We start from the raw sequence: 25,248 nt of genomic DNA on the forward strand, positions 1-25,248 counted from the left end.
AACATGTCTAGGTTACGTTTTATCCAAGTGGTAAAAAAAAAATTCCAAACGTTGCTTAAAAAAAAAAAAAAAAAAATCTTGCTCAATTTTCCAATACCCCTAGCATCTCCATTTTTCATTATCTGGGGTCGGTTGAGGGCTTATCTTTTGCGCGCCGACCTGACGTTTTTAATGATACCATTTTGGTGCAGATACGTTCTTTTGATCACCAGTTATTGCATTGTAATGCAATGTCACGGCGACCAAAAAAACGTAATTCTGGCGTTTCGATTTTTTTTTTTCTCGCTACGCCGTTTAGCGATCTTTTTTTTTTTTTTTTTTTTTATTGATCGGGTGATACCAAATATGTGTGGGTTTGGTTTTTGTTTTTTTTAAATTTTGAATGGGGCGAAAGGGGAGTGATTTAAACTTTTTTTTTTAACTTTTGCCATGCTTCAATAGCCTAGAAGCTGGCACAACTCAATCGGCTCTGCTATATAGCAGCGATCATCATATCGCTCCTATGTAGCTGAATTCCTGCATTGCTATGAGCGCCGACCACAGGGTGGCGCTCATAGCAATCCGGCATCAACAACCATAGAGGTCTCAAGGACCTCTATGGTTACTATGCAGACGCATCGCTGACCCCCCGATCATGTGACAGGGTCAGCGATGCTCTCATTTCTGGCCCAATGGCCTGAAGTGCCGGTTAAATGCCGCTGTCAGCATTTGACAGCGGCATTTAACTAGTTAATAGCGGCGGGTGAATCGCGATTTCACCCGCCGCTATTGCTGGCACATGTCAGCTGTTCAAAACAGCTGACATGTCCCAGCTTTGAGGTGGGCTCACCGCCGGAGCCCACATCAAAGCAGGGGATCCAACCTCCGCAGTAATAGTACAGCGGAGGACGTGAAGGGGTTAAGGCGGCACGACCATGGGGGGTGTATTACAAGGTGTATACATATACTGGGGGGTGTATTACAGGGTGTATACATATATACTGGGGGAGTATCTCGTGGTATATATGTGTATACTGGGGAGTATATTACAGGGTGTATACATATATCCTGGGGGTGTATTACATGATGTATACAGGGGTGGGTGTATTACAGGGTGTATACATATATACTGGGGTGGGTGTATTACAGGGTATATACATATATACTGGGGGGTGTATTGCAGGGTGTATACCTGTATGCTGGGGTGGGTGTATTGCAGAGTGTATACATATATACTGGGAGGTGTATTCATATATCCTGGGGGGTGTATACTTATATACTGAGGTTGTATTACAGGGTGTATACATATATCCTGGGAGGTGTATTACAGGGTGTATACATATATACTGTTCTGGGCCTGGGCATTCACCAGTCAGGGAGCTTCAAACAAGCCATAGAGACCCTGTAGGAAAAGGCCTGCAAAACCTTCTATGCCATCCGAAGGAAACTCTACCATCTGAAGCCGCCAGTCAGGGTCTAGCTAAAAATGGTCGATGCCATTATCACCCCAATCCTTCTGAACAGCAGTGAATTGTGGGGCCCTCACACATACCCAGACGGGTCAAAGTGGGATTCCAGTCCAACCTCGAATTCTGTAAACACCTTCTCTAGGTCCATCAGAGAACCACCAACAACAGTGCCTGTCGAGCTGAGCTGGGCAGATTCCCACTGCACCTAGCAGTCCTGAAGAGGGCGATGTCCTTCCAGGCTCACCTACAGAGTAGCAACCCAAGCTCCCATCACCATAAAGCCATGCTACATATAGGTGGTCCCCACACACCAGGACCCCTGGAGCAGCTCACCCAGACCCAACCTGACCGAACCATCATCCAAAGCAACCTGACAAAAGCCAGAATCAGGAAGATGGTAGACGAGGGGCAGGAGAGGTACGTCAGTGTCTGGAGGAACGAGATCAGCAGCTCACAGAAACTGACCGTGTACCAGAGTCTACAGAGGGACTACAGACTGGCTCCATACTTAGAGAAACTATCGGACCCCAGAGACCACCAGATCCTGAGCCGGTTTAGACTCAGTGCCCACAATCTGGCCATCGAGGTCGGCAGGCACAGAGCTACAAGCCCAGAGAAGACAGACTGTGCCTACACTGTGACCTGGAGGTCCTGGAGGATGAGACCCACTTCCTGCTACACTGCACCAAATACTCAGCAGTGAGGGACACTCACTTCAGGAGACTATTCGATCTCTTCCCGGATTTCAGCTACATGAAGGAGGAAGAGAAAACATATCCTGCTGGGGGAAGAAGAGAGCACAGGAGATACCAGCGCAGTATGTGAGCGCGTGCCATAGGCTACGAGAAACAGCCATGATATGCCATGGACTTCCTTAGCCCCACCCTGTACCCCATCCATTGTTCCTACAGTCCCCACCCATTATCTCCACAGTCCCTACTCCCTACTGTACACGTGCTTTGGCAAAACTAATGTTTATTTGGTCCTGCCAATAAAGCTTCTTTGAACACTGGGGGGTGTATTACAGGGTGTATACATGTATACTGGGAGGTGTATCCTGGGGTGGGTGTATTACAGGGTGTAACATATATACTAGAGGGTGTATTACACGGGGTATACATATACAGCTATTGCAAAAATTAAGAGACCACTGCAAAATGTTCAGTTTGTCTGATTTTTCTCTTTATAGGTATATTTTTGAGTAAAATGTAAATTGTTCATTTATTCTATAAACTTCTGATAACATGTCTCCGGATTTCCAAGCAATAAATTTTGTATTTTTTTTTTTCTGTAAAGGAGAAATGGTAAAAATAATAAAAAAAAAAAAAACCTGTGCTTTTAGACCTCAAATAATGCCAAGAAAACAAGTTCATAATCATTTGGAAACAACAATAGAAATGTTTTAACTCAGGAAGAGTTCAGAAATCAATATTTTGTGGAATAACTATGCTTTTTAATCACAGCTTTCATACATCTTGGCATGCTTTCCACCAGTCTTTCACACTGCTTCTGGTGCAAAAAGTTAAGCAGTTCTTCTTTGTTTGATGGCTTGTGACTATCCATCATCCTCATGATTACATTCCAGAGGTTTTCAGTGGGGTTCAGGTCTGGAGATTGGGTCCTTCATCCACACATTGATTGACCTAGCTGTATGGCATGGCGCATTGTCCTGCTGGAAAAACCAGTCCTTAGTGTTGGGGAACATTGCCTGAGCAGAAGGAATCCTTCCAGGATAACCTTGTATGCGGCTTGATTCATACGTCCTTTGCAAAGAGTACCCTGCCCAATTCCAGCCTTGCTGAAGCATCCCCCAGATCATCACCGATATTCCACCAAATTTCACAGTGGGTGCAAGACACTGTGCCTTGTACGCCTCTCCAGGTCTCCGTCTAACCACTAGATGACCAGGTGTTGGGCAAAGCGGAAAATTAGACTCATTAGAGAAGATTACCTTACTCCAGTCCTCTATTGCCCAATCTTTATGGTCATTGGCAAACTTCAGCCTGGCTCTCCTTTGCTTGTCATTGATGAAAGGCTTTTTTTCTAGCTTTACATGACTTGAGCCCTGCCTCTAGGAGCCTGTTACGAACTGTTCTTGCCGTGCACTTCACCCCAGCTGCCATTTGCCATTTTCTTGCGATTGCTGAGTGACATTCGAATAAGATTACAGTCTTCCCGGTCAGTGGAGAGTCGTTTTCGCCCTCTGCCGGTCTGTAGCCTTGTTGTCTCCAATGTCTGCTGCTTGACCTTGTTAATGGACTGCCATCTTAGAAATTTTAAGGATGGAGGCAACATGATGCTCACTGTATCCCTCTGCTAGTAAAGCCAGAATTGAGCCCTTCTTTTCCTCACTCGACTTTACTTTTCAACTCCTTTGGCATGGTTAAAAGTTATTTTTACATTCCTATTACTTTTGGGATATTACTAGCACTTTTTTTGCCATCCAGCTTGTCCTAGTGCAAGAGGATTGTGAAGACCACAGCAGGTTTTTTTTTTATATATACTTTCCTTCGTTAAAAAAGATTTGGTTCAGGTGATCACCTAATCAGAAGCACATTAACCCCTTCATGACCTTGGGATTTTCCGTTTTTCCTTGTTCGTTTTTCGCTCCCCTCCTTCCCAGAGCCATAACTTTTTTTTATTTTTCCGTCAATATGGCCATGTGAGGGCTTATTTTTTGCTGGACGAGTTGTACTTTTGAACAACACCATTGGTTTTAGCATGTCGTGTACTAGAAAACGGGAAAAAAATTTCAAGTGTGGTGAAATTGCAAAAAAAGTGCAATCCCACACTTGTTTTTTGTTTGGCTTTTTTGCTAGTTTCAATAAATGCTAAAACTGACCTGCCATTATGATTCTCCAGGTCATTACGAGTTCATAGACACCTAACATGACTAGGTTATTTTTTATCTAAGTGGTGAAAAAAAATTCCAAACTTTGCTACAAAAAAAAAAAAATTGCGCCATTTTCCGATACCTGTAGCGTCTCCATTTTTCGTGATCTGGGGTCGGGTGAGGGCTTATTTTTTGCGTGCCGAGCTGGCGTTTTTACTGATACCATTTCGGTGCAGATACGTTCTTTTGATCGCCCATTATTGCATTTTAATGCAATGTCGCGGTGACCAAAAAAAGTAATTCTGGCGTTTCGAATTTTTTTCTTGCTACGCTGTTTAGCGATCAGGTTAATACTTATTTTTATTGATAGATCGGGCGATTCTGAACGCGGCGATACCAAATGTGTAGGTTTGATTTATTTTTTTTTTATTATTATTTTTTTTTTTATTGATTTATTTTGAATGGGGCGAAAGGGGGGTGATTTAAACTTTTTATATTTTTTTAACTTTTTTTTTTAACTTTTTTTTTTTTTTTACATTTGCCATGCTTCAATAGCCTCCATAGGAGGCTAGAAGCTGGCACAACTCGATCGCCTCTGCTACATAGCAGCGATCATCAGATTGCTGCTATGCAGCAGAATTGCAGGTGTGCTATGAGCGCCGACCACAGGGTGGCGCTCACAGCTATCCGGGATCAGTAACCGTAGAGGTCTCAAGAACCTCTATGGTTACTCTGCAGAAGCATCATGTGACGGGGGTCAGCGATGCGCTCATTTCCGGCCGGAAGCGCCAGTTAAATGCCGCTGTCAGCGTTTGACAGCGGCATTTAACTAGTTAATAGCGGCGGGTGAATCGCGATTTCACCCGCCGCTATTGCGGGCACATGTCAGCTGTTCAAAACAGCTGATATGTCCCGGCTTTGATGCGGGCTCACCGCCGGAGCCCACGTCAAAGCAGGGGATTTGACCTCGGACGTACTATCCCGTCCGAGGTCAGAAAGGGGTTAAGTAGAATGAGGTGTACTCTGGTTGGAATTCAACTGACACTGGAATGGAATGGCTGTCAGACATGTAGAGAAGCTCATTTTTTTTTTTTTTTTTTTTTTTTTAATTTTTTTATAAAACTGCAGTCGTCTCTTAATTTTTGCCAGAGCTGTATACTGGGGGGTGTATTACAGGGGGTATACATACATACATACTGGGGGGTGTATTACAGGATGTATAGATATATACTGGGGGGCATACACACTGGGGGTGTATTATTGGATGTTTACATATATACTGGGGGTGTATACATATATACGGGGGGTGTATTACAGGGTGTATACATATTGTTGCAATTGTTGAGACACACACACACACACACACACACACACACACACACACACACACACACGTAAACATATTTCCTCAACCCTCAATCTACTAAAATGCTTGTGCATGCCCTCATTATCTCCCACCTCAAATACTGCAACATCCTCTCCAGTCCATCCTTAACTCTACTGCCCGACTAATCCATCTCTCTCCTCGCTACTCCTCCGCTTCCCCTCTCTGCAAATCTCTTCACTGGTTCCCATTCCCTCAGCGTATCCAGTTCAAATTACTAATACTGACCTACAAAGCCATCCATAAACTGTCTCCTCCATATATCTCTGAACTAATCTCCCGATATCTTCCCTCACGTAATCTCCAGTCCTCCCAAGACCTCCTTCTCTTCTCCACACTTATCCGCTCCTCACCCAACCACCTCCAAGACTTCTCCAGAATATCCCCCATCCTTTGGAATTCTTTGCCCCAACATGTCCGACTATCAACCACATTCGGATCCTTCAGACGGAACCTGAAATCCCACCTCTTCAAGAAAGCTTACAACCTGCACTGACCCCGCTGCCTCTTCACCACTACCAGCGCTACCGCTTCACCAACACTGGAGCTGCTGCAAACCCCCAACCTCCTGTCTCCTTCCCCACCATCCTGTAGAATGTAAGCCCGCAAGGGCAGGGTCCTCGCCCCTCTACATCAGTTTGTAATTGTTAGTTTTCTTACTGTAAGTGATATGTGTAATTTGTATGTAACCCCTTCTCATGTACAGCAGCATGGAATTAATGGTGCTATATAAATTATTATTTATTTATATAGCACCATTAATTCCATGGTGCTGTACGTGAGAAGGGGTTACCTCAAAATACAAATATCACTTACAGTAAGCAAACTAACAATGACAGACTGATACAGAGGGAAGAGGACCCTGCCCTTGCGGGCTTACATTCTACAGGATTATGGGGAAGGAGACAGTAGGTCGAGGGTTGCAGTAGCTCCGATGGTGTTGAGGTGGCCGTGTGGTCATTATATGTTTTAAGCTTCTTTGAAGAGGTGGGTTTTCAGGTTTCTTTTGAAGGATCCAAATATGGTGGATAACCGGACGTGTTGGGGCACAGAATTCCAGAGGATGGGGGATATTCGGGAGAAGTCTTGGAAGCGATTCGGTGAGGAGCGAATAAGCGTGGAGGAGAGAAAGAGGTCTTGGGAGGACCGGAGATTACATGTGGGAAGATATTGAGAGATTAGTTTTGAAATATACGGAGGAGAAAGGTTATGGATGGCTTTGTAGGTCAGTGTTAGTAGCTAAAACTGGATATGCTGGGAAATTGGGAGCCAGTGAAGGGATTTGCAAAGAGGGGAAGCAGGAGAGTAGCGAGGAGAGAGATTAATTAGTCGGACAGCAGAGTTAAGGACGGACTGGAGGGGTGTGAGAGTGTTAGAAGGTAGGCCACAGAGGAGGATGTTGCAATAGTCGAGGCTGGAGATGATTAGGGCATGCACAAGCATTTTGTTAGAGTGAGGGTTGAGGAAAGGACGGATTCTGGAAATATTTTTGAGTTGGAGGCGACAGGAGGTGGCGAGAGCTTGGATGTGCGGTTTGAAGGACAGGGCAGAATCCAGGGTTACTCCAAGGCAGCGGATTTTGCGGACAGGGGAAAGTGTGATTTCATTTATTTTGATAGATCAGGTAGGGAAGATATGCGAGATGGAGGAAAGAGAATTAGTTCAGATTTGTCCACATTGAGCTGGAGGAAGCAAGAGGAAAAGAAGGAAGATATGGCTGATAGACACTCTGGGATTCTGGAGAGCAAAGAGGTGACATCTGGGCCAGAGAGGTAGATCTGAGTGTCATCAGCATATAGATGGTACTGGAAGCCATAGGACCTTATGAGTTGTCCCAGGCAGAGTGTATAGATTGAGAAGAGTAAGGGCCCAAGGACAGCGCCTTGAGAGACACCAACAGAGAGGGGGCGAGATGAAAAGGTAGTATGGAAGTATGAAATGCTAAATGTGCGGTTGGTAAGGTATGAGGAGATCCAAGATTAGGGCGAGGTCTTTGACCCCAAAGGAAGAGAGGATCTGTAGTAGGAGGCAGTGGTCAACTGTGTCAAAGGCAGAGGACAGGTCTAGAAGGAGGAGCATAGAGAATTGTCGTTAGTAATTTTGGTCAGGGCAGTCTCAGTGGAATGGTGGGGACAGAAGCCAGATTGTAGGTTGTCGAAGAGAAAGTTAGATGCAAAGTGAGAGGAAAGTAAAGCAATAATAATATTGTGGATGTGTTGGGGTGTATATACATATACTGGGGGACATATACATATATACTGGGGGGTGTATTACAGGGTGTATACATATACAGTTGTATTCAATAGTTTACATACCCCGGCAGAATTTTTGCTTTCTTGGCCTTTTTCCAGAGAATACGAATGATAACACCAAAACCTTTTCTCCACTCATGAAGCCATTTATTGTCAAACTACTGTTTTCTCTATTTAAATCATAATGACAACCCAAATCATCCAAATTACCCTGAACAAAAGTTCACATACGCCACTTCATAATACTGTGTATTGCCCCTCTAACATCAATGACAGCTTGAAGTCTTTTGTGGCAGTTGTGGATGAGGTTCTTTATTTTCTCAGATGGTAACGCTGCCCACTCTTCTTGGCAAAAAGCCTCCAGTTCCTGTAAATTCCTGGGCTGTCTAGCATGAACTGCAGAGTGGCTCAATAATATTGAGGTCAGTAGACTGAGATGGCCACTCCAGAACCTTCATTTTGTTCTTCTGTAGCCAATGACAGGTCGACTTGGCCTTGTGTTTTGGATCGTAGTCATGTTGGAAGGTCCAAGTACAACCCATGCGCAGCTTCCAGGCTGATGATTGCAAATTTGCCTCCAGTATTTGCTGATAACGTGCTGCATTCATCTTTCCTTCAACTTTGACCAAGTTTCCTGTGCCTTTGTAGCTCACACATCCCCAAAACATAAGCGATCCACCTCCATGTTTTACAGTAGGAATGGTGTTCCTTTCATCATAGGCCTTGTTGACCTCTCTCCAAATGTATCGTTTATGGTTGTGGTCAAAAAGTTCAATTTTGGTCTCATCACTCCAAATTACCTTGTTCCAGAAGTTTTGAGGCTTGTCTCTGTGCTGTTTTGCATATTGTAGGCAAGATACTTTGTGGCATTTGTCCAGTAATGGCTTTCTTCTGGCGACTCGACCATGCAGCCCATTTTTCTTCAAGTGCCTCTGTATTGTGCATCTTGAAACAGCCACACCGCTAGTTTTCAGAGTCCTGTATTTCCGCTGTTATTTATATCCCGAACAATTTTCCTGGCAGTTGTGGACAACATTTTCGATGGTCTACCCGACCGTAGTTTTGTTTTTACAGAGCCCCTGATTTTCCATTTGTTAATCACAGTTTGACCGCTGCTGACTGGCATTATCAATTCTTTGGATATCTTTTTGTTTCACTTTCCTGTTTTATGCAGTTCAACTACCTTTTCCTGTAGACCCATTGACAGTTCTTTTGCTTTCCCCATGACTCACAATCCAGAAACGTCAGTGGCTGGATGAAAAATGCACGAGTCTGTCTGGATCCCAGAAACTCACTGGCTTTTATGCGCGCACACACACTGATTACAAGCAAAAACGTCGCAGGTGAGGATGCTACATTTAGTAGCCATTCAAACCCATTTGTGTCAACTTCTGTGCATGTTATCAGGCCAAAATCACCAGCGTATGTGAACTTTTAATCAGGGCCATTTGGATGTTTTGGATTGTCATTATGATTTCAAAAGAGAAAACACAGTAGTTTGAAAATAAATGGCTTCACCCAACCACTAACCATGAATGGAGAAAAAGTTTTGGTGTTATCATTCATATTCTCTGAAAGAAAGGCAAAGAAAATGAAATTTTTTTTCTGGGGTATGTAGATTTTTGAGCACAATTGTGTACTGGGCGGTGTATACATATATACTAGGGGGTGTATTACAGGGTTTATACATATATACTAGGGGGGTATTGCAGGGTGTATACACATATATACTGGGGAGTGTCTGGTGGATACACAGCTGATAGTCCTACTGAATAGACTGTTAGAATTTGTATTATGGCAAAAAAAAGCACCTAAGTAAAGAAAAACGAGTGGCTATTATTACTACTTTAAGAAATGAAGGTCAGCCAGTCCGAAAAATTGGGAAAACTTTGAAAGTGTCCCCAAGTGCAGTGGCAAAAACCATCAAGCGCGACAAAGAAACTGTCGCACATGAGGACTGCCCCAGGAAAGGAAGACCAAGAGTCACCTCTGCTTCTGAGGATAAGTTTATCCGAGTCACCAGCCTCAGAAATCGCAGGTTAACAGCAGCTCAGATTAGAGACCAGGTCAATGCCACACAGAGTTCTAGCAGCAGACACATCTCTACAACAACTGTTAAGAGGAGACTTTGTGCAGCAGGCCTTCATGGTAAAATAGCTGCTAGGAAACCACTGCTAAGGACAGGCAACAAGCAGAAGAGACTTGTTTGGGCTAAAGAATACAAGGAATGGACATTAGACCAGTGGAAATCTGGAACCAAAGATCTCAAATTTGGACTCATCAGACCAAAGCACAACCACCGTGTCTTTGTGCGACGCAGAAAAGGTGAACGGATGGACTCTACATGCCTGGTTCCCACCGTGAAGCATGGAGGAGGAGGTGTGATGGTGTGGGGGTGCTTTGCTGGTGACACTGTTGGGGATTTATTCAAAATTGAAGGCATACTGAACCAGCATGGCTACCACAGCATCTTGCAGCGGCATGCTATTCCATCCGGTTTGCGTTTAGTTGGACCATCATTTATTTTTCAACAGGACAATGACCCCAAACACACCACCAGGTTGTGTAAAGGTTACTTGACCAAGAAGGAGAGTGATGGGGTGCTACGTCAGATGACCTGGACTCCATAGACACCAGATCTGAACCCAATCGAGATGGTTTGGGGTGAGCTGGACCGCAGAGTGAAGGCAAAAGTGCTAAGCATCTGTGGGAACCTTCAAGATTGTTGGAAGACCATTCCCAGCGACTACCTCTTGAAGCTCATCAAGAGAATGCCAAGAGTGTGCAAAGCAGTCATCAAAGCAAAAGGTGGCTATTTTGAAGAACCAAGAATATAAGACATAATTTCAGTTGTTGCACACTTTTTTGTTAAGTATATAATTCCACATGTGTTAATTCATAGTTTTGATGCCTTCAGTGTGAATGTACAATTTTCATAGTCATGAAAATACAGAAAAATCTTTAAATGAGGTGTGTCCACACTTTTGGTCTGTACTGTATATACAAAACAAAATATATATGGCTAAAAAGCCATGGCCAGCTCACCGATCACTGCAGGTGCACGGAGCTTCGTCTCGGATCCAGACGAGGAATGATTACGAAAATAGAAACAGAAGGCGCTCCAGCTCCATAAAAAAACGATTCTTTATTCAATTATTAAAATCTTCAAACATGATGAATCCTTGCCTTGATACAAATGTTAGGGTGCAGAGCACATGCAACGCGTTTCGATCGCTCCCGGCCTTAGTCAATGCATGGACTAAGATCGGGAGCGATCGAAACGCGTTGCATGTGCTCTGCACCCTAACATTTGTATCAAGGCAAGGATTCATCATGTTTGAAGATTTTAATAATTGAATAAAGAATCGTTTTTTTATGGAGCTGGAGCGCCTTCTGTTTCTATTTTTGTACTGTATATACTGGGGGGGGGGCGGTGTATGTATGTGTGTGTGTATATATCTATATGTATGTGTATATATCTATATGTGTGTATATATGTGTGTGTGTGTGTGTGTATATATGTGTATGTATGTATATGTATGTATGTGTATATATATATATATATATTTATTATATATTTTACACACATATATATACAGTGGGGCAAAAAAGTATTTAGTCAGTCAGCAATAGTGCAAGTTCCACCACTTAAAAAGATGAGAGGCGTCTGTAATTTACATCATAGGTAGACCTCAACTATGGGAGACAAACTGAGAAAAAAAAATCCAGAAAATCACATTGTCTGTTTTTTTTATCATTTTATTTGCATATTATGGTGGAAAATAAGTATTTGGTCAGAAACAAAATTTCATCTCAATACTTTGTAATATATCCTTTGTTGGCAATGACAGAGGTCAAACGTTTTCTGTAAGTCTTCACAAGGTTGCCACACACTGTTGTTGGTATGTTGGCCCATTCCTCCATGCAGATCTCCTCTAGAGCAGTGATGTTTTTGGCTTTTCGCTTGGCAACACGGACTTTCAACTCCCTCCAAAGGTTTTCTATAGGGTTGAGATCTGGAGACTGGCTAGGCCACTCCAGGACCTTGAAATGCTTCTTACGAAGCCACTCCTTCGTTGCCCTGGTGGTGTGCTTTGGATCATTGTCATGTTGAAAGACCCAGCCCCGTTTCATCTTCAATGCCCTTGCTGATGGAAGGAGGTTTGCACTCAAAATCTCACGATACATGGCCCCATTCATTCTTTCATGTACCCGGATCAGTCGTCCTGGCCCCTTTGCAGAGAAACAGCCCCAAAGCATGATGTTTCCACCACCATGCTTTACAGTAGGTATGGTGTTTGATGGATGCAACTCAGTATTCTTTTTCCTCCAAACACGACAAGTTGTGTTTCTACCAAACAGTTCCAGTTTGGTTTCATCAGACCATAGGACATTCTCCCAAAACTCCTCTGGATCATCCAAATGCTCTCTAGCAAACTTCAGACGGGCCCGGACATGTACTGGCTTAAGCAGTGGGACACGTCTGGCACTGCAGGATCTGAGTCCATGGTGGCGTAGTGTGTTACTTATGGTAGGCCTTGTTACATTGGTCCCAGCTCTCTGCAGTTCATTCACTAGGTCCCCCCGCGTGGTTCTGGGATTTTTGCTCACCGTTCTTGTGATCATTCTGACCCCACGGGGTGGGATTTTGCGTGGAGCCCCAGATCGAGGGAGATTATCAGTGGTCTTGAATGTCTTCCATTTTCTAATTATTGCTCCCACTGTTGATTTCTTCACTCCAAGCTGGTTGGCTATTGCAGATTCAGTCTTCCCAGCCTGGTGCAGGGCTACAATTTTGTTTCTGGTGTCCTTTGACAGCTCTTTGGTCTTCACCATAGTGGAGTTTGGAGTCAGACGGTTTGAGGGTGTGCACAGGTGTCTTTTTATACTGATAACAAGTTTAAACAGGTGCCATTACTACAGGTAATGAGTGGAGGAAAGAGGAGACTCTTAAAGAAGAAGTTACAGGTCTGTGAGAGCCAGAAATCTTGATTGTTTGTTTCTGACCAAATACTTATTTTCCACCATAATATGCAAATAAAATGATAAAAAAACAGACAATGTGATTTTCTGGATTTTTTTTTTTCTCAGTTTGTCTCCCATAGTTGAGGTCTGCCTATGATGTCAATTACAGACGCCTCTCATCTTTTTAAGTGGTGGAACTTGCACTATTGCTGACTGACTAAATACTTTTTTGCCCCACTGTACATACACACACACACACACACACACACACACACACACGTGTATTTATGTAACCTGTAATACGGTCCCACGAGCTAACCCCTTCAATTAAAGTCGTAAAAAATGTAAGTGGAATAAAACGCAATAAAAAAGATGAATAAAAATGGTACTGCTGAAAACGTCATCTTGTCCCACAAAACATAAGCCGCCATACAGCTCCATCAGCAGAAAAATCAAAAAGTTATACCTCTCAGAATAAAGCAATGGAAAAAAATATTATTTCTATAAAGTTGATTTTATTGTGTAAATCCGCCAAAACATAAAAAAAATATAAAGGTGGAATTGTTGTAATTGTAATGCCACGAAGAACAAAGCTGCCTTAGCTAATTTTACCAAACGTGGAATGGCATTAAAAAAGAAAAAAAACTCCTGAATTGCTTGTGTTTGTTAATTTTCAGAATAGAAAGCGATCAAAAAATGTCATATTTCCGAAAATGGTACCAATAAAACATCAATTCGTCCCATAAAAAACAAGCTCAAACATGACTGTCAGGAGAATTAGGGAAAAATTACCGTATTTTTGGGACTATAAGGCCGGCGTCACACTCAGTATGAAAATACGGTCCGTTTTTTACGGCCGTAATACGCAGAAATGTTCCCAAAATAGTGACCCGTATGTCATCCGTAGTCAGGGTGTGGCAGCGTATTTTGCGCATGTCATCTTCCGTATGTAATCCGTATGGCATCCGTGCTGCGATATTTTCTCGCAGGCTTGCAAAACCGACATCTAATGGATTTATGGGCTCAAATGTTCGTTAAAACATATATTCAGTATGTATATATGTGTGTGTGTGTGTGTGTGTGTGTATATGTATGTATATATATATGTGTATGTGTGTATATATATATGTGTATGTGTATATATATATATTTTCAGCGCTAGATAGCATAAAAGCCGGTAATTCAATTGCCGGCTTTTGCTATCTCCTTCCCAAACCCAACAGGATATGAGACATGGTTTACATACAGTAAACCATCTCATATCCCTTTTTTTTGCATATTCCACACTACTAATGTTAGTAGTGTGTATATGCAAAATTTGGGCGCTCTAGCTATTACCGTATATACTCGAGTATAAGCCGAGATTTTCAGCCCAAATTTTTGGGCTGAAAGTGCCCCCTCGGCTTATACTCGAGTCACGGTCGGCGGGTGAGGGGGAGAGGGCGCTGAGGCAAACTTACCTAGTCCCGGCGATCCTGACGCTCCCCCTGCCCGTCCCACGGTCTCCGGGTGCCGCAGCTCTTCCCCTGTTCAGCGGTCACGTGGGACCGCTCATTAGAGAAATGAATAGGCTGCTCCACCCCCCATAGGGGCGGAGCCGCATAATTCATTTCTCTAATCAGCGGTGCCGGTGACCGCTGACAGAGGAAGAGCTGCGGCACCGAAGACCAGCTGTCCGGGGGAAGGAGCGGGACACCGGGAGCAGGTAAGTATTACATAGTCACCTGTCCGCGTTCCACCCGCTGGGCGCTGTCTCCATCTTCCCGGCGTCTCTCCTCACTGACTGTGCAGGTCAGAGGGCGCGATGACGCATATAGTGTGCGCGCCGCCCTCTGCCTGATCAGTCAGTGCAGAGAGACGCCGGGAAGATGGCGCCGAGGAGCTGCAAGCAAGAGAGGTGAGTATGTGTTTTATTATTTTTATTGCAGCAGCAGCAGCACAGCTATGGGGCAATAATGGACGGTGCAGAGCACTATATGGCACAGCTATGGGGCAATAATGGTGCAGAGCACTATATGGCACAGCTATGGGGCAATAATGGTGCAGAGCACTATATGGCACAGCTATGGGCAATAATGGTGCAGAGCACTATATGGCACAGCTATGGGGCAATTATGAACGGTGCAGAGCACTATATGGCACAGCTATGGGGCAATTATGAACGGTGCAGAGTACTATATGGCACAGCTATGGGGCAATTATGAACGGTGCAGAGCACTATATGGCACAGCTATGGGGCCATAATGAACGGTATGGAGCATCTATTTTTATTTTTGAAATTCACCGGTAGCTGCTGCATTTTCCACCCTAGGCTTATACTCGAGTCAATAAGTTTTCCCAGTTTTTTGTGGCAAAATTAGGGGGGTCGGCTTATACTCGGGTCGGCTTATACTCGAGTATATACGGTAAATTAAAGGGTTCAATCGCGGAAAAAATTGGCGTGGGCTCCCGCGCAATTTTCTCCGCCAGAGTGGTAAAGCCAGTGACTGAGGGCAGATATTAATAGCCTAGAGAGGGTCCATGGTTATTGCCCCCCCCCCGGCTAAAAACCTCTGCCCCCAGACACCCCAGAAAAGGCACATCTGGAAGATGCGCCTATTCTGGCACTTGGCCACTCTCTTCCCACTCCCATGTAGCAGTGGGATATGGGGTAATGAAGGGTTAATGTCACCTTGCTATTGTAAGGTGACATTAAGCCATGTTAATAATGGAGAGGTGTCAATTATGACACCTATCCATTATTAATCCAATAGTAGGAAATGGTTAATAAAACACACATTATTACAAAGTACTTTAATGAAATAAAGACACAGGGTGTTTTAATATTTTATTAGACTCTTAATCCACCTGAAGACCCTCGTTCTGTAAAAAAGGAAAAATAAAAAATCAACAATATCCCATACCTTCCGTTGTTCAGGTCACGTCCCACGATGTAAATCCATCTGAAGGAGTTAAATCATTTTACACCCAGGAGCTCTGCTAATGCAGTGCTCGTGGCTGTAAAACCCCGGGGAATGAATGGAAAGCAGGGGAATGTCCTGTAGTTACCTTGAGTCGCGGTGATGCACCCTCTGCTGGATGTCCTCATATGAACTCGAGCGTGGGAAAAATTCAGAAATGGATGGAAACAAAGCACTGGAGAGTTGTGAAGTGGCAGCATTGAGTCTGGATCTACAGTGGGCACGGAAAGTATTCATACCCCATTACATTTTTCACTTTTTGTTTCATTGCAGCCATTTGGTAAAAAAAAAAAAATAATAATAATAAATATATATATATCTTTTTTTCTCATTAATGTACTCTGTACTGTGCACTCTGCACCCCATCTTGACTAAACAGAAATGTAGAAATTTTTGATTTTTGCACATTTATTAAACAAAAACTGACATCACATGGTCATAAGTATTCAGACCCTTTGCTCAGTATTGAGTAGAAGCACCCTTTTGAGTTAGTACAGCCATGAGTCGTCTTAGGAATGATGCAACAAGTTTTTCACACTTGGGTTTGGGGATAGTCTGCCATTCTTCCTTGCAGATCCTCTCCAGTTCCGTCAGGTTGGATGGTGAATGTTGGTGGACAGCCATTTTCAGGTCTCTCAAGGCACTCAATTGGGTTTAGGTCAGGGCTCTGGCTGGGCCAGTCAAGAATGGTCACAAAGTTGTTGTGAAGCCACTCCTTTGTTATTTTAGCTGTGTACTTAGGGTCATTGTCTTGTTGGAAGGTGAACCTTCGGCCAAGTCTGAGGTCCAGAGCACTCTGGTAAAGGTTTTCATCCAGGATATCTCTGTACTTGGCTGCATTCATGTTTCCTTCAATGACAACCAATCATCCTGTCCCTGCATCTGAAAAACACCCCATAGCATGATGATGCCACCACCATGTTTCACTGTTGAGATTGTATTGGGCAGGTGATGAGCAGTGCCTGGTTTTCTCACATACCTCTTAGAATTTTTACCAAAAAGGTCTATCTTCATTTCATCAGACCAGAGAATCTTATTTCTCATAGTCTGGGAGTCCTTCATGTGTTTTTTTGTTTTTTTCAGCAAACTCTATGCAGGCTTTCATATGTCTTGCATAGAGGCTTCTGTCAGGCCACTCTGCCATAAAGGCCCGACTGGTGGAGGGCTGCAGTGATAGTTGACTTTGTGGAACTTTCTCCCATCTCCCTACTGCATCTCTGGAGCTCAGCCACAGTGATCTTGGGGTTCTTATTTACCTCTCTCACTAAGGCTCTTCTCCCAAGATTGCTCAGTTTGGCCAGACGGCCAGATCTAGGAAGACTTCTGGTGGTCCCAAACGTCTTGCATTTAAGGATTATGGAAGTCACTGTGCTCTTAGGAATTTTGAGTACTTCAGAAATCCTTTTTGTAACCTTGGCCAGATCTGTGCCTTGCCACAATTCTGTCTCTGAGCTCCTTGGCCAGTTCCTTTGACCTCATGATTCTCATTTGGTCTGACATGCACTGTGAGCTATACGGTCTTATATAGACAGATGTGTGCCTTTCCAAAGCAAGTCCTATCAATTTAACCCCTTACTGCCATCAGACGTACTATTACGCCGATGCCAGTATCCCCCGCTTTGATGTGGGCTCCGGCGGAGAGCCTACCTCAAAGCCGGGACATATCAGCTGTTTTGAACAGCTGACCTGTGGCCGCAATAGACGTGGGTGGAATCGTGAACTAGTTAAATGCTGTTGTCAAACTGTGACAGCGGCATTTAACAAGCGCTTCTGGCCCGAAATGCGCGCATCGGTGACCCCCGTCACATGATTGGGGGTCATCAGTGCGTCGGCATGACAACCATAGGCCTCTATGGTTGTTGATGCTGGATTGCTGTGAGCGCCACCCTGTGGTCGGCGCTCATAGCAAGTCTGCAATTCAGCTACCTAGAGGCGATCTGAGCGTCGTCTCTATGTAGCAGAGCCAATCAAGTTTTGGCATCTTTTAGCCTCCCATGGAGGCTACTGAAGCATGCCAAAAGTAAAAAAAATAAAAAATATGAAAAAAATATAAAACTTCAAATCACCCCTCTTTCTCCACATTCAAAATAAAACAATAAAAAAAATTAAACTACACATATTTGGTATCGCTGCTTTCAGAATCGCCCGATCTATCAATAAAATAAATTTTAACCTGATCTTTAAACGGCGTAGCGATAAAGTCAAAACGCCAGAATTACTTTTTTTTGGTCACCGCAACATTGCATTAAAATGCAATAACGGACGATCAAAAGAACATATCTGCACCAAAATTGTATCTTTAAAAACGTCATCTCGGCACACAAAAAATAAGCCCTCAACCAACCCCAAATCACGAAAAATGGAGACGCCATGGGTAACGTAAAATTGGGCAATAATTTTTTTATTTTATTTTTTTTAATTTTTTAGCAAAGTTTGGAATTTTTTTTCACCGCTTAGATAAAAAAAAAAACCTGGACATGTTTGGTGTCTATGAACTTGTAATGACCTGGAAAATAGTAATGGCAGGTCAGTTTTAACATTCAGTGAACCTAGCAAAAAAGCCAAACAAAAAACAAGTGTGGGATTGCACTTTTTTTGCAATTTCACTACACTTGGAATTTTTCTCCTGTTTTCTAGTCGAAGACATGGTAAAACGAATGGTGCCGTTCAAAAGTACAACTCGTCCTGCAAAAAATAAGCCCTCACATGGCCATATTGAAGGAAAAATAAGAGTTACGGCTCTGAGAAGGAAGGGAGTGAAAAACAAAAACGCAAAACCGAAAAAAGCTGTGGCGGTTAAGGGGTTAATTAAACACAGCTGGACTCCAATGAATGAGTAGAACCATCTCAATTGAGGATCACAAGGAAATGGACAGCATGTGACTTAAATATGAGTGTCTGATCAAAGGGTCTGAATACTTATGTCCATGTGATATTTCAGTTTTGTTTGTTTTTTTATAAATTTGCAAAAATTTCTACATTTTTTTTTTTTTTTTTTTCAGTCAAGATGGGGTGCAAAGTGTACATTAATGAGAAAAAAAGAACTTTTTTGAATTTACCAAATGGCTGCAATGAAAAATGTAAAGGGGTCTGAATACTTCCCTTACCCACTGTATATCCTATTGAATACCTATTTTGAGGGGTTTGTGTGAAATTATGTCCAATTTGCCTTTTTTCTCTTTTTTTGTGTTGTTCCATTACACACAAGCGAAATAAGTGTATCTAATATATAATTGCCTAGAATACTACTTCCTGCAATTTGTGCCAACTTCCGTGGCTTTGTCCGGAGCTAATGTCCGGAGATAAGTGACGTCACCAGTGTCCTACACCCAGGCAGAGCACAGGGGCCCCAGGCAGCATATGGGGCCCCAGGCAGAGCACAGGGGCCCCAGGCAGAGCACAGGGGCCCCAGGCAGCATATGGGGCCCCAGGCAGAGCACAGTGGTCCCAGGCAGAGCACAGGGGCCCCAGGCAGCCTATGGGGCCTCAGGCAGCGCACAGTGGCCCCAGGCAAAGCACAGGGGCCCCAGGCAGCATATGGGGCCCCAGGCAGAGCACAGGGGCCCCAGGCAGAGCACAGGGGCCCCAGGCAGAGCACAGTGGCCCCAGGCAGAGCACAGTGGCCCCAGGCAGAGCACAGGGGCCCCAGGCAGAACACGGGGCCCCAGGCAGAGCACAGGGGCCCCAGGCAGCATATGGGGCCCCAGGCAGAGCACAGGGGCCCCAGGCAGCATATGGGGCCCCAGGCAGAGCACAGTGGCCCCAGGCAGAGCACAGGGGCCCCAGGCAGCATATGGGGCCCCAGGCAGAGCACAGTGGCCCCAGGCAGCATATGGGGCCCCAGGCAGAGCACAGTGGCCCCAGGCAGCATATGGGGCCCCAGGCAGAGCACAGGGGCCCCAGGCAGAGCACAGGGGCCCCAGGCAGAGCACAGGGGCCCCAGGCAGAGCACGGGGCCCCAGGCAGCATATGGGGCCCCAGGCAGAGCACAGGGGCCCCAGGCAGCATATGGGGCCCCAGGCAGAGCACAGTGGCCCCAGGCAGAGCACACACCAAATCGGAGGCCGAGGGGCCCCGCCCACCAAATCGGAGGCCGAGGGGCCCCGCCCACCAAATCGGAGGCCGAGGGGCCGCGCCCACCAAATCGGAGGCCGAGGGGCCCCGCCCACCAAATCGGAGGCCGAGGGGCCCCGCCCACCAAATCGGAGGCCGAGGGGCCCCGCCCACCAAATCGGAGGCCGAGGGGCCCCGCCCACCAAATCGGAGGCCGAGGGGCCCCGCCCACCAAATCGGAGGCCGAGGGGCCCCGCCCACCAAATTATTCTTACATTTGAATAAATAAAGTATATATGGATTCTAGACTCCCGATTCTTTAGAATCGGGCTGCCATCTAGTTTGCAATAATTTTCTGGGAGAAGTACTTCATTTTCTGGAAGAATTTTATGGGTGTTGACACTTTTGGCTATGACTTTATGTATACACACAATAATATGCACATCAGTATATATGTGTCAAACCTCTGGCTTCCAATGAACATATAATTTCAGCCTTCAGAAATGTTTGACCTTCAGGTGTGTTTTATAGGAGCAATGTTTGCGTAGCGCCTTTTCCACAAGTGTTGAAATCCTGAATATGGCAGGATTTAATCAACTAAGAAATGACAGTCCCTTATTACAGTAAGACATGAAGGTTCATTAATCTGTAAAATTGCTAGAACCTTGAAGAAGGTATTCTCAAGTACAGTCATGAAAACCATCAAGTGCTGTGATGAAATTGGCTCTTATGAAGACTGCATCAAGAACGCGAGACTGAGAGTGACCACTGCTGTAGAGGATAAGTTCTTAAGTTACCAGCCTCAGAAAATGCAAAGTGACAGCACCTCTTATAACAGCCCTCATAAGTAACACACAGCCATCAAGTAGCAGGAACATCCCATTATTACTCATCCAGAGGAGACTGCAGAAATTTGACCATAAAAGCCACTTCTCACTAAGAAACTGCTCCTGAGGACCACAAACAAGAAGCTGCTCTTGAGAACCACAAACAGTAAGGGTATGTGCACACGTAGATGGAACCTCGGCAGATTTTTCTGCACCTGTTTTGAGAAATCTGCAGGTAAAATGCACTGCTTTTTAGCTGCGGATTTTATGCGGATTCCTATTATGGAGCAGGTGTAAACCGCTGCGGAATCCGCACAAAGAATTGACATGCTGCAGAATAAATAGAGCTACGTTTCCGTGCTTTTTTTTCCGCAGCATGTGCACTGCGGATTTTGTTTTCCATACGTTTACATAGTACTGTAAACTCAGGGAAAACAGCTTCCAATCCGCAGCATCAAAACCGCTGCAGATCCGCAGCAAAATCCGCAACGTGTGCACATAGTCTTCGCTGCTGATCTTGAAGAAGAGACTTGTATGGACAGAGCAACACAAAGACTGAACAGCAGATCAGTAGAAAGCTATAGTGTGTTCTGAGGAGTCAAAATGTGAGATTTTTGAGTTGGGGTGAAGGCAAAGTAGCCAACAAGTGCCCACCGCCTTCAGGACCGTTGGAGCCATTCTAGGTGATGACCTGATGAAGCTCCACAGAGAATGACGAGGGGGGTAAAGCTGTCATAAGAATAAATGGGGGCATAGTGTGGAATCTGAGGAGTGACACAAAGCAGAATCTGTCACACCTGGCTCTGCTTGTTTTCATGTGTTTTTCGTGGTTTTGCTGCCTTCAATCTGAATTTCAATGTGTATGTTCTATAAAGAATAAGGGAAACCATTGCATGACCTGGTGTTTGCACACTCGTGACTGATTGTGTGTGTGTTGCTTTCTCTAGTTGTGGTGGATTTGGATTGGCCTGATGGCCATTATCCCCTTGCCATTGACTGCAGTGATACTCAGCGCGCACACCCCAGCCCCCGCTGTCTGATGGGATTTGGGAAGCAGCCCTGTGAATGAACAGATGTTGGTATAAATTATCTCCCTCTTTGACGTCTTGCAAATTAAAAGCGCGCTCAGCATCACTAAACCTCCTGGCAGGCGTCTGAGTCTGGACTGTGACTGCTCCCTGTTATGCTGGCTTCTGTAGTGTATGTAGGGGCTGCACATGTCCCGTGTGGCCTAGGACCCCTTTATTTACACATATGTACTCTTCTAATGACTCCACTCTCCTGCCTCCACCTCGTTTTCACTTTCTTCTTCTCTCTGCAGCCAGAGAAATGACCCGCGGAAAGTTCCTCAACATCCTAGAAAGGCCCAAGAAGTAGGACAAGTCCATGCTGTGGCCCGTGATGCATCAGGGTGATCCCTTCTCTGTCCTCCAGTCCAGACGTTGTCCATAATGTTCTACTAAACACCAAAAAATATTCATACCGTATCTTTTATTTTCTTCTGTGTCACTTGTGTTTGCCTCATTATGAATCACATGGAATATCTGCTTGAGGGAGAAGCATGTGAGAGGTTTCAGCATGTAGCATCCGCTGGGTGGAGTAGTATGTAGGGGGCTCGTGGTAACATCCACTGGGGGAGGCAGGTTCTCTACATTGATTGTCATATTATTCATTCCTGATATGAGCTGCTGGGGGCTTATAACCCTGGAGCTTTATAACCAGCAGCTGTCACCTCTAATCTGGGCGGAGGACAATCCCCATCATCTCCTAATCCATGTTCGTTGCATCCAGATTCCAGACTTTATTTTAATATTAATATATAGATTATGGCATTAATTACAAAGTAGATCCCGGGGCGTATGTAAATATAAAAAGTCTATACATCCTTGGTAATTCCTAGATTTTTGTCATGTAAATAATCCTACCAAGAAGAATCATTTCAGAACCTTTTTCACCTATGTCACCCATAATCTGTAAAATCCTGAGAGAAACAAACTGGAATCATTTTGAGGGGAAAATAAAAATCTGCAGCCACATTATTGTAGTTTTGTTAAGTGTGCACACCCTCTTATAATTGAGGCTGTAGTTGTGTTCAGGATCAGCCGATCACATTTCCCCAATGTTACATAGTAGTCAGCGCTCAGCCATCGTCCTTACAGAGATTCTGATTAACCCCAGAGAAAGTGTCGGTACTCTAGGAGAATTTTCTTGACATTTTCTGGTCTGTAAACAGCTGACAACACAGCAAAGGATCTCATTGTGGAAAGTTGTCAGTCAGGAGAAGGTACAAGAACATCTACCATTGACACTGTGAAGACATCAACAAGAAGAGGCTGAAATTTGGAACCACAGTGATATTAACTTTTGACTCTCACAAATTGTTGAAAACAGCAGAAGGAAATTGGTCATGGAGGCTGCCTAGAGACTGACGGCAACATTAACCCCATACTGCCGAAGCCTGTCTTTACTTTCCTGACCAAACCAATTTTTTCAGTTCTGACCAGTGTAATAATAATAATAATCTTTTTTTATATAATCTTTATTTTTATATAGCACTAATATATTCCGCAGCACTTTACAGTTTGAACACATTATCATCGCTGTCCCCATTGGGGCTCACAATCCACATTCCCTATCAGTATGTTTTTGGAATGTGGGAGGAAACCACGCCCAGTGTCACTTTATGTGGTAATAACTCTGGAGCTTCAACTTATCCCAGCGATTCATACTGTTTTATTTTCATGACGCATATTAGTGGTGTTAGGGTTGGCGGAACGTACCAAATATATATATATATATATATATATATATGTTATTAAATGTGCGTTCGCAGCCCGGAATCCACCGTGCAGGAGTGGAACCTGCTGCTAGCAATTGGCGGCAATATATGGCAGTATAAGCGAACTCTGTTACTTCACAGAGTCACCTAGATAGGAAAACGCTGTGCCCTGTTAACCACACAGAGGATCACAGCTACCTAAGGCTACGTTCACATTTGCGTTGTGCGCCGGCGCCGCAACGCACAACGCAAACAAAAACGCAGCAAAACGCATGCACAACGCTGCGTTTTGCGCCGCATGCGTCCTTTTTTTTAATTGATTTTGGACGCAGCAAAAATGCAACTTGCAGCGTCCTCTGCGCCCGGACGCGTGCGCCGCAGGGACGCATGTGGCGCAAAACGCAAGTGCGACGCATGTCCATGCGCCCCCATGTTAAATATAGGGGCGCATGACGCATGCGGCGACGCTGCGGCGCCGACCGCAAATGTGAACGTAGACTAACAGAGCAGAGAGCAATTAGTGGTCATACAGTCAGCTTAGCACACAAACAACTCCTTTCCGGTGGAGCCGGAATTCTAGTGGCTATACGCCTGCCCTGCGTTCAAACACACAAAACTCCTCACCGCAGGTGCCGGTATTCTAGGGGCTTATTTCAGCCGAACCTGACCACAAGCGGACATTACCACCAAATAGAAAAGCTCATAACATAAGTTGATACTAGCGCATGGCCGTGCGGCCATGCAAACCTTTTATAGCTGCAGCAGACAAGGACCTTCCTAGAGGACCAATGGGAGTTGCTACAGGACCTGAGCGTGTGACCCCCGACCTCCAATGAGAAGTCTTCCTTTGGGCATGCTCAGAAGGGGAAAAGCAGGACTTAGTCCCAGAGGCGTCTGCTCGCCCCTGACCAGTACTGGCAACAATAGCTGAGCCTGGAAGAGCAGCAGCAACTAAGCGCAGAGTATCTGCCTGAGCCAGACGCTGGGACCAATGTCTCCACTGCGGCTGGAGAAGAATGGGAGACCGCAGCTTAGGTGGTTCAAGATTCCCCCTGTGCAGCAGCAGGAACTCGACACCTAACAAGTGGTCGTTTTAAGTCCATATCATTTATGTTTATGAAAAAATTGTAAATTTGATGAAAAGTTTGAAAAATTAGCAATTTTTGAACTTTGAATTTATTTACCCTTAACCCTTTCGCGACATGCGCCGTACATGTACTGCGCATGTCGGGTCCCCTGCTTTGATGTGCGCTCCGGCGGTGAGCGCACATCAAAGTCGCGACATGTCAGCTGTTTTTTACAGCTGACATGTGCGCGCAATAGCGGCGGGTGAAATCGCTATTCACCCGCCGCTATTAACCTGTTAAATGCCGCTGTCAAATGCAGACAGTGGCATTTAACTACCGCATCCGGCCGGGCGGCCGGAAATGACGTCATCGCCGACCCCCGTCACATGATCGGGGATCGGCGATGCATCAGGAAGGTAACCATAGAGGTCCTTGAGACCTCTATGGTTACTGATCGCCGGTAGCTGTGAGCGCCCCCCTGTGGTCGGCGCTCACAGCACACCTGCATTTCTGCTGCATAGCAGCGATCTGATGATCGCTGTTATGTAGCAGAGCCGATCGGGCTGTGCCTGCTTCTAGCCTCCCTTGGAGGCTATTGAAGCATGGCAAAAGTGAAAAAAAATTTAAAAAAAATGTGAAAAAAATATTAAAAATATAAAAGTTTAAATCACCCCCCTTTC

At 44.8% G+C, this 25,248-nt stretch overlaps 1 protein-coding gene across 1 annotated transcript in view; it reads left to right on the top strand.

Annotated features, from left to right (window-relative positions):
* Positions 1–22,198, top strand: part of LIN52 (lin-52 DREAM MuvB core complex component) — a 51,684-nt gene extending 29,486 nt beyond the window's left edge. The window contains exon 6 of the mRNA XM_077267404.1: positions 22,044–22,198. Coding sequence (XP_077123519.1) covers positions 22,044–22,099 — 56 coding nt within the window. The 3' untranslated portion in view covers positions 22,100–22,198. The remainder of the gene's footprint in view (positions 1–22,043) is intronic.
* Positions 22,199–25,248: the final 3,050 nt, after the last annotated feature.

The sequence above is a fragment of the Ranitomeya variabilis genome, chromosome 1, assembly GCF_051348905.1.
Source record: "Ranitomeya variabilis isolate aRanVar5 chromosome 1, aRanVar5.hap1, whole genome shotgun sequence".
Taxonomy (NCBI): Eukaryota; Metazoa; Chordata; class Amphibia; order Anura; family Dendrobatidae; genus Ranitomeya; species Ranitomeya variabilis.